A 12,117-nucleotide genomic window follows, 5' to 3' on the forward strand; every position below is an offset into this window, starting at 1 on the left:
ATTCCATCAATTGTCTATTGTTCAATAAAAAATACTCAATAGAACTAGATTCGTTGATGAAACTTCTTCTATTGAAAAATTTTTAACAGAATTTATTTGGCTGTTTTCAAGTTTTCTGGGTGAGTCTAGTTTTTGAGTGATATCTTCGAATCTCGAGGAAATAGCGAAATTTTCGTCAGGACATTTGTTGTAGCTTTCAATTTGCTCCACAAAAAAGGTTCAGATGAAAATTTTTCTAACTCCCCTAGATTCTGAGATATTCATCAAAAACTGGTCAATAGTCAGAAATGATTTATCTCGTTTTACCACTTTGCTGCTGAATTGTTTAATGCATTCGTTGGTTTCACTCTTAAATTTTTTCGTGCGTCATGTCATGGGGATCCATTAGCGCTAAAAAAATCATCAGAATCTCTTCACGCTTCTCATGAACATATTCGTCACATATCAAGAATTATATGTACACAGAAATTCATGGGAAAGCCCAGAGCAGTTCCTCTGAAATTTCCAACCGATCAATCTGGAAATTTCTCAGATTCAACTCGACTCTATCAAAATTTTAAAAAATCTGCATCGGAATTCCCTTCCAAAGTCTTTCACTCCACTTTCTCTGCAAATATGCGAGACTTTCTCATGAAATTTCGTCATACGTGTGCACATCACTTTAAAAATCATTTCGTCCCATAAATTTTCACTTTCATACAGCACATCATGAAGTTCAGCTTAAACTTCACTGTCAAATGACTCTGAATTAATTGAATCAACTTATGGACTGATGATATTATTATTCCGGTGCAGCTGGCGAGTCGGCGACATTCGAATGTACCCTGGAGACCAGCGGTTCTGCCTCCAGACTTCACTGGCTGAAGGACAACAAGCCCCTGGATGACAAACTCGCGGATAGAATCAACATCACATCGACCGAGAATTCGTTCAAACTCAAGATTCTGAATGTCATGGAGAGTGATACAGGGATTTACACAGCACGGGCTGCCAACGGTGATGGGAATGCCACCTGCACAGCCCAATTAATCGTTGAAAATTTGACAGCTGACGAGAGGAAAGCCAAGGCCGAAGCTAAGGCACCTGTATTCCTAGTGCGACTTAAGGATACTGAACTCCTAGAAAACACGTACCTTCGGTTTATGATCAAGGTCAAGGGCGATCCCAATCCTGACGTGAAATTGTAAGTTATTTAATGATTAAGTATTTAATTATTTAAATCGGTTCACTAGTGAAGTGTTAAAACGAGATGAATCACTTTTGACTATTGAGCAGTTTTTGATTGCAAAGTTAATTAAGTACTAGAAAAAATGTTATTATAAAAATTACGCTGTCAGGTTCCAAAATATCGCTCAAAAAAACCCTTCGCTACTGAATATGTAAATTACCCTAATCATTGGCCAATCTACATCACTGGCTGATGTATTTCGTTAGTTTTCCACCCTCACCCCCTAAACAAAAAAAAAATCCACAAACCTGCTTCGCACTATCAAGTTTCCCCCATTCACTTCTTAATTTCCCACGACTTGAATCTCAATTTTCACGAATTTCCTCGTTCCACCAGCTTAAAAGACGGTGTTCCAATTGATTCAAAACAAGAAAGAATAAAAATTATCACTGAAAAAGCCGACAAGGGTTTCTACGAGCTGGTAATCCCCGACGTTCAGAAAACCGACGCAGGAAAATACTCGTGCACAGCAACGAATCAATTCGGTGAAGCTTCCTGCGAGGCTGACGTATCAGTAACCGACGAGAAGACCCTCTTCGCAGGGCTCCCCGAGGGGATCTTCGAACCCGGTACCGAGCCTTCCTTCAAATGGCTGCGAGATGGGAAGCCCTTCGACCCCGAGGAGCGCTTCAAAGTCCTCTTCGAGGACAAGGAGGACACCCTGGCTCTAGTTTTCCAGCACGTGAAGCCAGAGGACGCTGGTTTGTACACCTGCGTGGCTCAAACCAGCACTGGAAATATCAGCTGCAGTGCTGAGTTGACAGTCCAGGGAAACGTCAATCAGCTCTTGAAGGAACCAGCAAAACCGGTTCTTGGAAGTGAATCCAAGAAGTCCGAGGTCAATGTCGGTGGCTCTGCTATGCTGGATCTCCACGTCAAGGGATTCCCGAAACCTCAGATCACCTGGAGCAAAGATGGAACGGAAATTCTAGCTGGTGGAAGGATAAAGTACCTCTGGGAGGATGAGGAGTCCCTCTCACTCGTCATCAAGAACGTGACGAGTGATGACGGTGGAGTTTACACCATCAAAGCGAAGAATGAATTGGGAGAGGACACGACGTACATCGAGCTCATCGTCAAGTCAGCCCCGAAGATCGTGAAGAAGATGACTGACAGCTTCGCTTACATCGAAACCGACACGAAAATGACAGTTCAGATTCAGGCGTCACCAGCTCCAGACGTCACGTGGTACAAGGATGGACAAGTGCTGAAGGAGTCTGACAGGATTTCATTTGTCAAAGAGGGAAGTGACAGCTACAGCCTGATTATCAAGGGATGTAAGCTCACTGATACCGGGTCGTACTCGGTGATGGCGAAGAACGAGATCAATCAGACGTCTGATGTCTGGAACTTCGACGTCAAGTGCCCACCGAAGATCAAGAAGAAGCTGGGGGAGTCCAGGATTATTGAAGAGGGGGCTAGTCTGACTCTCCAGATTGAAGTGGAGACCACACCTGAACCGAAAGTTGTTTGGCTGAAGGATGATGTTGTCATCAAGGAAGACCGCAGGATCACCATTGTTGATGATGGAGAGACGAGGGTTTTGAAGATCAACGAATGCGTGGGAACTGATGCCGGTGTTTATAAGGCGAAAGTCAGTAATAAAGATGGAACGACAGTGGATCAAGTTGGAGTTGAGGTAAAGTAATTTATGATGATTTTGTGGGTTGACTAATTCAAAAAGTAAATTATAAAAAAATAATTAATGCTAAATTTTGAGCACATCATCAACAGCTCGATAAATTCTAAATTATCAACTGTAATGTTTTGGATCCAGGGGAAATTGAATTGAGGAATTTGATGGATTTGTGTCTCAGGTAAAATGTGCACCGAGCTTCAAGAAGAGTATGACCGATGTAATCACCAAAGTTGGTGCGACCAGCGCCGAATTCGTAGTTGAAGTTGCCGGCTACCCGCGACCAAAAGTCCAGTGGTACATCAACAAAACTGAAATCACCGAAAGTAAGAAGGAATTCACGACGTCCTCCGAAGGTGACGTTCACAAACTCGTCATCAAAGATATCAAGGAGGAGCGTTCTGGCTGTTATACTTGCAAATTAACGAACCAGTACGGTTCAGAGTCCAGCAGTGGACAGCTGATTGTCTACTGCAAGCCGAAGATTGTGAAAAAATTGGTGGATCAGAAGTTGAACGAGGGAGAGACTCTTAAATTGGCTGTGGAAATATCGGGAACACCGGATCCAGATATCAAGTGGTTCAAGGATGGAAAAGAAGTGTCTGCAGACGCTAGAATTAAAATCACTAGGGACAGTCAGAGGAAGGAGAGTTATGATCTCACTTTGAACTTGTTGAAGGGGTCTGATGGGGGTACCTATGAAGTTAGAGCTGAAAATGAGATGGGAAGTGTCACTTGCAAGAGCAAAATCATCGTTTTGAGTAAGTTCATGAAGTCTAATATTTATTTTTGATTTTTAAGGGACTTTTGCAATGAAAAAACGTCATTTGAAAAAAATAATCTTTGCAAGATCTTCATCAGCATTATTCAGGTTACAAAATTCGATAAAAAAATTTTAATAGAGATCAGATTTACAATTAATATTTAAAGAGATTACAGTTTAAAAAATTGTGGACCTAAAATATTTCTTGTGTTACCTTTTCTACTCAAAAAACTGAGTAAAAGGCCACAAATTTTCTTCATAAAAGCTGACAAAAATTATCACATTTCTTTCTATGAGTTTGCGAAAATAATTGACAAAAATAATTAAACGCTTTCTGCTTCACTAACGTAAGTACGAAATTTAAATCCGTAAATTCCCCGAGACTAATTAAAAGTAGTTGCATGCACGTAATTAATCAAAACTATCTTCCCTCCCCCATTTCCAAGAAAATAAAAACACTACACTGTGAATCCCTCAAATATCAGTTTCTCATAACTCATTACTAATAATCCAAAAAATCCCAAAATCCAATTTTCACGACCATTTTTGTACTTAATAGCCAAATCGGAAGCAAAGGTTGAGGCAGTAGACGAAGATGCATCAAAGAAGAAAGCCCTTGAGGAAGATATTTCGGCAGAAAAACAACAAGCTGAAGGTCCAGAAGGTAAAAAAACAACATTACTTGAGCTTTAGAGAACTTCAATGCGTTAAATTTCACGAAATGAAAACGACTTTCTTCCCACATTTGGCAAAATCAAACAGAGAATGAAAACATCTGTCAAACAAAGAGAAACATCGAACGTTTTTTCTAGCGAAATAATTAATGCTTCGCTTAGGTGTAGTGGTAGTAGTGTTGTTACAACTTGATAAATTCAGGGTGCGAGAAACTGGTGAAGAGGAGCATCGAAAAGGTCAAGGGAAAGGAGGGTGAGACTATAACAATATCAGTGGAATCAACAACAGAGCATGAAGCTACGATGACAGGTGAGACACATACAAAGCAGACAATAAAAAATGTATCTTAACATCAAAGACATGTCGTAACCAGGAGATTATCTCCACTTGCCAAAGACTTCCTCATCGTGGAATCAATGTAACATTTTTTGTTTCAATTTTTTATTTGCAATTTTGATAATACCATTGGCACTATAATTTGCGCTTCGTTTATATCGATGAGTTTACGATATTAATTGATACAATTAAGAAACAATTGACACACTGACACGCAGGATGAAAGCTAAAAGCTACCTAACACCTCCGCCTTCATATCCGACTGCGCTTCAGATCATCATCATAACAATCGCTTATAAAATATTGACAAGCGTGATGTAGACACTGAGCTGAGGAATGCGCCTGTTAGGAACTAAGGGAGAGTTACGGCGGGGGGTAGTGACATTTGAGAGTCCCCGCAGGTCCTGATGAGCGTCACACAATCAGTAAAATGAAATCAACGAAAGTCGAGTGCCAGGAAATTCACACTGATGGACCGCTGGTAGAGGAGATAGCGTCTTACAGCTACACAATCCAAGATGATGACACTAGCCAGAAGCCTCAGAACGGAATATTGATCGAGGAGTACTCAGAAGAGGACGACAATAAGAAGAAGAAGAAGTTGTCGGTGAATCGAGGGGTTTCGATAGTTTCAGTATCGGATGACGAATCGACCCTGAAAGCTCTCTCTAGAGACGTCAGTGGAGAGGAAATTTACAACGCTGAAGCCTCCGAGGGCTTCAAGCGGAACGAAGTGATCGAGGGACTGATCCCCCAGGGGAAGACCATCGAGGAAAAAGTCTTCGAATACGATGGGCCTCATCACGCTGTGAGGTACAGCGAAACCATCATCGAGGAGACGTTCATTGATAGCTCGTCTCAAGAAGCTCCTGAAGAGGTTCTCGTGAAGACGAAGAGTCAGAGGGGAACGAGTGAAGAGAGTAAGTTAACGAGGCAGTCGTCGAAAATTGAACGAGTTGATGCTGTTGAATCGAGGAAGGCGTCGATAACAGACGTTCCTGGGAGGAGAAATTCTCAAACAGCCATCGTCGAGGATGGGAAACTGTCTCGCCAGAGTTCCAGGATGAGTCGAATTGACTCCACGGAGTCGACGAAGGCCTCCATCAGCGAGTTATCGAGGGAGAATTCCCAGACAGCTGTTCTTGAAGAGGGAAAGCTGTCGCGTCAGAACTCGAGGATGAGTCGAACTGATTCGACGGAGACGAAGAGGGGTTCGGTGACCGGGTCAAGGAGGAACTCGCAAAAGGTCGTTGATGACGACGATGATCTGGATGCTGATGAGAAAACGAAGTCTCTTCTGGAGAGGATCAAGAGACAGCGAAGTGTTCTAGAAGAAATTATCGATCAAACGACGGAGAAAGCGGATAATGGCGAGATCGGAGGTAAGAGTCGGTTGTCAACTTCGGTACCGAGGTTTGTTATGTTATACAATCATTTTAATCAGCTCTGGGTATCATTTATGTCTGGAGAATCTCCAGGACTCTCAGTGCATTTGTTTATTAGTCATCGTTCTATGCTCGTTGAGGATATCCAGTCAATCTCGTTTAAAAAAAGATTTTAGTTCTTTTTAAACAAATAATCGCCACGAAAATTATTGTCTTGATGGGCCCATAACATGTAATACTTTTGGGATGACAAAATGGGACTGATGTCATCCCTAGACTTCCAACTTAATGAACTTAATGAACAATTCAAATTTTTCATAGTAAAAATTTTGGAAGATCATTTCTCATTTTTTTGTCACATCTAGAGATAAGGAATGTCAGCTGTTGTCTAGTGATTCTCCAAATCTCTCATGAAAAATGTGAATACATGTTATTCTTGCTGGATGTCCTCACTTCCCCATCATCCAACCAACGATACCTCCCCCATTTACCCCCTTAACCCAACGCTTTGCTTGCATGCAACACAAGAAGCAGTAACAATCATCCGGACTCGTCTTCAGCATTCAGGTAAGGCTCCAGTAATGAAATAGTTCTAGCAGCTTCTCGAGTGTTTACCAAACTCAAAAATGATCTCTTCCCCATTGAAGACGTTCTCAATACTTTACCCCCAGCTGCGCCATCAATCATCAGCCACGACCTGGAGGATCGAATGATCTACGAAACCCAGAGTACTGTCTTCACGATAAAAGCAACCGGTCTCCCCCGGCCCGATGCAAAATGGTTCAAGGACGGGAAGCCCTTGAAGTCAGCTGACAAAGCTAAACCTGCTCAGGTGGGAGAGACCTACACCCTGACGATCAACAAAGTTACCGAGAAAGAGAGTGGGATATACCAACTTGTCCTGACTAACAAACTTGGTTCGGCGAGTCTCGATGCTTTCCTGGAAGTCGGCCCAGTGGGAGACCTCCGCAAGCCCAGATTCTGCGACGGGGTCAAGGACGTCGACGTCGAGATCAACACCGCAGGAACTCTTCAGGGAGTCCTAACAGCAGACCCCATTCCAGATATCGTATGGTTGCACGACGGGAAAGAAATCCCAGAAGACGACAAGAAGTTCACGAGAAACGTAGCGACTCGAAAAGTTGAAGATGGTCTTCAGCAATGCACCTACTCCCTCAGCATCGCCGACTGCCTCCCAACTGACGTTGGCAAATACACTTTGAAAGCTACCAATGCACACGGTGAGGACAGCTCGACAGCGGATCTGGAGTTACTCGCACCACCGGAGATTCTGGAATTCAAAGATCTGAATGCAGCTGTGGAGGAGCTGTCTCGTTGGGAAGTCATCATCAAGTCCAACCCGAAGGCTGAGCTCTCCTGGGAGAGGGAAGGCGTTCTCCTTGAAGACGAAAGTCGTTTCGCCTCCGAAGATGATTACAAGAATAAAAAATATCGTTTGGTCCTGAAGAACGTGGCATATGAAGACGCTGGAACCTACAAAGTCATCGCTAAGAATTACCTCGGCCAAGACAGCGCAGAGGCTCAACTCATACCCTACACCGAGCCTCCGGAGTTCATTCAGACCGTCTCCAACGCATCTGTCCGTCACGATGCTGCTATGGAGTTGAAGGTCGAGGCTAAAGGTATAGCCCGCCCTAAAATCCAATGGTTCATCAACGGAGACGAGCTCACGAATGACGGACGTCATATCATCAATACAATCGTTGACGATCACGTCTTCAGCACTTTGAATATCATCAACTTTGATGCCACCGACGAAGGGGAACTCGTCTGCCTGGCAACGAATCTCGCTGGAAAAGCCAAGACCAAGTGCACACTCTCTATGATCCGAATTCCCCCGACTTTCGACAAGTTGCTACCAAAATCGAAGCAAATCGAAGAAGGTCAACCTCTGGAATTGATCCTCGACATAGACGGCAGTCCCTTCCCGAAGGTGACCTGGTTCAAGGACGGTGAGAAAATCGTTCCCGATGGCCACATCAAGATCGAAACCCAGCCGAATGGCTCCACCAAGTTGACAATTGACAAATGTACACCAACAGACTGTGGAGCTTACAAACTCATAGCTAAAAACAATAATGGAGAAAATGCATCTCAGTGTGCAGTGGCAGTGAAACCAGCCCTTCGGAAGCCCTCCTTCTCCAAACCTCTGGAGAACGTCCACATCATGGTAGGAGAGCCCTTGAAACTTCAAGCCCAAGTGGTTGCCTTCCCAACTCCAGAAGTCCAGTGGTTCAAGGACGGCTTACCACTGCGAAAATCTCAAGACATTGAGTTCATCAACGAACCGAATGGCATCATGGGACTGTCCATCGAGACTACAAAGCCAGAAGATGCCGGGGTGTACTCCCTCGTAGTCAAGAATGATCTTGGTGAAGTTACTGGAACAGCTGATGTTGAGATTGAAGCTAAAGAGAAGAAGCCAGGATTCTTGACAACCCTTCAACCCTTGACTGTTGTCGAAGGATTCCCAGCCAAACTAGAAGTGACAACAGTGGGTAAACCACCACCCACGTTAAAATGGACGCACAACGGGGAGGAGATAGTTCCTGATGGACAGCACATCAAGATTGTCTCCCAACCTGATGGCACCCACGCACTTCTCATTGATAAGGTCACCGCTGAAGACGCCGGAGAGTACGGAGTGATAGCTAGTAATTCCGAAGGGGAGGAAGCCAGTCATGGAATCCTGAGTGTCGCTGGAAAAAAGACTGATGCACCTGAGGAGAAGCCAGCATTCCTTGGACCACTGAGGGATGTTAGCGTAGAGGAGGGTGAAGCTTTATCTCTAAGTGCAGCATTCTCCGGTAATCCTCTGCCAGATGTCACCTGGACAAAGGATGGAGAGGCTGTCGAACCATCAGACTCCAGGATTTTATTATCCTGCGATGGGAAAAAGGTAGGAATTGAAGTATATCCTTGTACAGCTAAGGACGCAGGTGTCTACCGATGTCGTCTGGTCAATCCTCTCGGGGAAGACTCCTCCAGTGGAATCGCAACTGTCCGTAAAATCTACTCAAAACCAAATTTCGCCCAACGCTTCACCGATCTCCAGCAATTACCAGGACACGACGCCAAGTTCGCAGCACGAATCACTGGCATTCCTCGTCCAGATGTCGCCTGGTACTTCAACGATAAACCCATTCCCCGGGATAACGATAAATATAAGATCAAGAGAGACGGTGATATATGTTGTCTGTACGTATCAGATTGTTCTCCATCTGATGCTGGAAGATACAAATGTAGAGCTGTGAATAAAGAGGGTGAAGCATCCTGCGAGGCCACTCTATCCCTCGGTTCTGGAACCGACACCAGGCAGAAGGTTGAACCCCCATCCTTCCTCAAACGCATAGGAGACTGTGAGATATACAAAGGTATGACAGCCAAGTTCACAGCATGTGTCACAGGCTGTCCTGACCCGAGCTTCGAATGGTACCGGAACAATGAACGACTCTGGCCGACAGATCGCATCAGAATGGAAGAAGAAGGCTCCGGTCTTCTCCGCTTGATCCTCATGAACATTGATGAGCACGATGTTGGTAAATACAGCCTCAGGATCTACAATCCTCACGGCGAGGACATCTGTCACGCTGAGATGCGCTACGATACCCTAGAAATTCGCCCGAAGAAACCACTAGCCGATCAGTATTCGGAGTTCGATAAGTACCGCAAGTCTGGAATACCATTGCCTCTTGCTGATCGTCCAATCATCAGCCGGATGATGGACCGACATCTGACGCTATCGTGGAGGCCATCTATACCCATTGGTCCACGCATCCCAGTGACGTACCTCGTGGAGATGTGTGAGCTGCCCGACGGCGATTGGTTCACAGCTAGATCCGGTCTTCGCAGCTGTGTCTGTGACATCCGGAACCTTGAACCCTTCCGGGACTACAAATTCCGGATTCGGGTGGAGAACAAGTACGGAATAAGTGATCCCTCGCCGTTTGCTCAGACATATCGTTCCAAACTCTTACCAGATCCACCAAAATTCCATCCATACCTTCCCCCTGGCATCGACTTCCGTCCGGAAACTAGCCCGTACTTCCCCAAGGACTTTGACATCGAGCGACCTCCTCACGACGGCTACGCTCAGGCCCCTAAATTTCTCCGTCAGGAACACGACGCCCAGTACGGTGTGAAGAACCACAACTGCAATCTCTTCTGGTTCGTCTACGGCTACCCAAAGCCCAAGATGAATTACTACTTCAACAACGAGCTGATCGAGTGCGGAGGTCGTTACGATCACAGCTACACCAGGAACGGTCAGGCGACGTTGTTCATCAACAAGATGTTGGAGCGAGATGTTGGGATCTACGAGGCAGTCGCCAGTAACGAACACGGCGAGGCCAGGCAACGAGTCCGATTGGAGATCGCTGAATACCCGACGTTCATCCAACGTCCCGACGAGAGCATCATAATGCTGCGGAGGAATGGACACCTCCAAGCAAAAATCCTGGGAGTTCCTTACCCGGAGATCAAGTGGTACAAAGATTGGAAGCCTCTAGCACCGTCAGCCAGGATCAAGATCGACTTCTTCGAGCCGGACACGTCAGTCCTCACCATCAACGACGCCATCCTCAAGGACGAGGGACTCTACTCCGTGAGTGCTAGAAACGTCGCTGGATCGATATCATGCTCAGTGATGGTGCACGTCGAGGAGAACGAGCATGAGTACGGATACAGAACGTACACGAGGCAGACTGATGTCAAGCCGAAAACAAAATTATTCGATGATTACTACGACCTTGGAGATGAGTTGGGAAGAGGCACTCAGGGGATCACCTATCACGCGGTGGAGAGGGCAACTGGTAAGAATTATGCTGCTAAGGTGATGCACGGACGTGGTGAGCTGAAGCCTCTCATGTTCAACGAGATCAACGCAATGAATCATCTTAATCACCGCAATCTCCTTCGTCTTCACGATGCGTACGAGACAGATGGCTCCATGACACTTCTGATGGAGCTCGCTGGTGGAGGAGAACTGGTGGATAGTCTGACACGAAATCCCTTCTACACCGAGTGGGAGGTGGCCAACTACATCAGACAGATCTTGAAGGGATTGGAGCACATGCACAACGAGAGTTGGGCTCATCTGGGTCTGACCCTGGGAGATCTTCTGATTTCGCACTCTGGTAGTGATGACCTGAAGATCGGAGACTTTGGTCTCGCTCGAAGGATTTCTTACAACAGATTGATGACACTTGTTTATGGAATGCCTGAGTTTGTGGCTCCCGAGGTTGTCAATGGTGACGGTGTGGCATACGCTGCGGACATGTGGTCTCTGGGCATCATCACCCACATTCTGTTATCCGGAATCTCACCCTTCCGTGGAATCAATGATCGTGAAACTCTGACGAAAATCAAGAACGGCAATTGGGACTTTGACGAGCGCTGGTGGATGCACATCTCCAGTGAAGCTAAGGACTTCATAAAACGACTCCTCGTTTATACCATTGAGGATCGAATGGATGTGTCCGAGGCACTTCGTCATCCCTGGTTACGTAATCTGGATAAGCCACCGGTGGAGCCTTACAAGATCCCCTCAGAAAATCTCAGGAACTACTACAAATTATTCAGAGATTGGTATGGCAACGCATCCTGCAGGAACTGGTACAGAAGGAGGCGATTGAGCAGTGCATTCGAACATCCATCGAAGATGGTCTACCCACCTGGTGACAGGTACACTCCAGAGCCCATCGCTGAACGCACTTACACACCAAGAGAGAAACCCGAGCCGAAGGCTTGGGAGAGCAGGGTACCATCCAGGGAGCCTATTGACACGGAAATCGGAATGTTCTCCAACGAGAGTCATTACCAAAATGGCCCGGATACGTATCTACTTCAGTTGAGAGATACCGACTTTCCGGTTCGACTTCGGGAGTACATGAAGGTCGCTCATGATCGTTGTCCCAGCTTCACGAGGATCTACAACGACGATGGGTGAGTTCCAGAAGTTGAATTGTTTCATAAATTGTGGATTAATCATCAGAAATAATTATTTATGTTTATATATGCCTTTGGGTGACCCGCCAAGGTCATCCACGTAGAAACATTTTGATAACCACTACTT

General features: G+C 45.5%; 1 protein-coding gene across 7 annotated transcripts in view; it reads left to right on the plus strand.

The window, feature by feature from the left end:
* Obsc (Obscurin) overlaps positions 1–12,117 on the plus strand; it is a 34,167-nt gene that overhangs the window by 19,289 nt on the left and 2,761 nt on the right. For 4 of the 7 annotated variants that reach the window (XM_064134988.1, XM_064134990.1, XM_064134989.1 and 1 more), the window contains 7 exons: positions 796–1,183; positions 1,565–2,867; positions 3,046–3,625; positions 4,187–4,291; positions 4,504–4,611; positions 5,040–6,020; positions 6,695–11,987. In XM_064134988.1, the coding sequence (XP_063991058.1) occupies positions 796–1,183; positions 1,565–2,867; positions 3,046–3,625; positions 4,187–4,291; positions 4,504–4,611; positions 5,040–6,020; positions 6,695–11,987 (8,758 nt within the window). The remainder of the gene's footprint in view (positions 1–795; positions 1,184–1,564; positions 2,868–3,045; positions 3,626–4,186; positions 4,292–4,503; positions 4,612–5,039; positions 6,021–6,694; positions 11,988–12,117) is intronic. The other 3 variants (XM_064134992.1, XM_064134994.1, XM_064134995.1) reach the window with 3 other exon arrangements.

The sequence above is a fragment of the Diachasmimorpha longicaudata genome, chromosome 15 (genome assembly GCF_034640455.1).
Source record: "Diachasmimorpha longicaudata isolate KC_UGA_2023 chromosome 15, iyDiaLong2, whole genome shotgun sequence".
NCBI classification, from domain to species: Eukaryota; Metazoa; Arthropoda; class Insecta; order Hymenoptera; family Braconidae; genus Diachasmimorpha; species Diachasmimorpha longicaudata.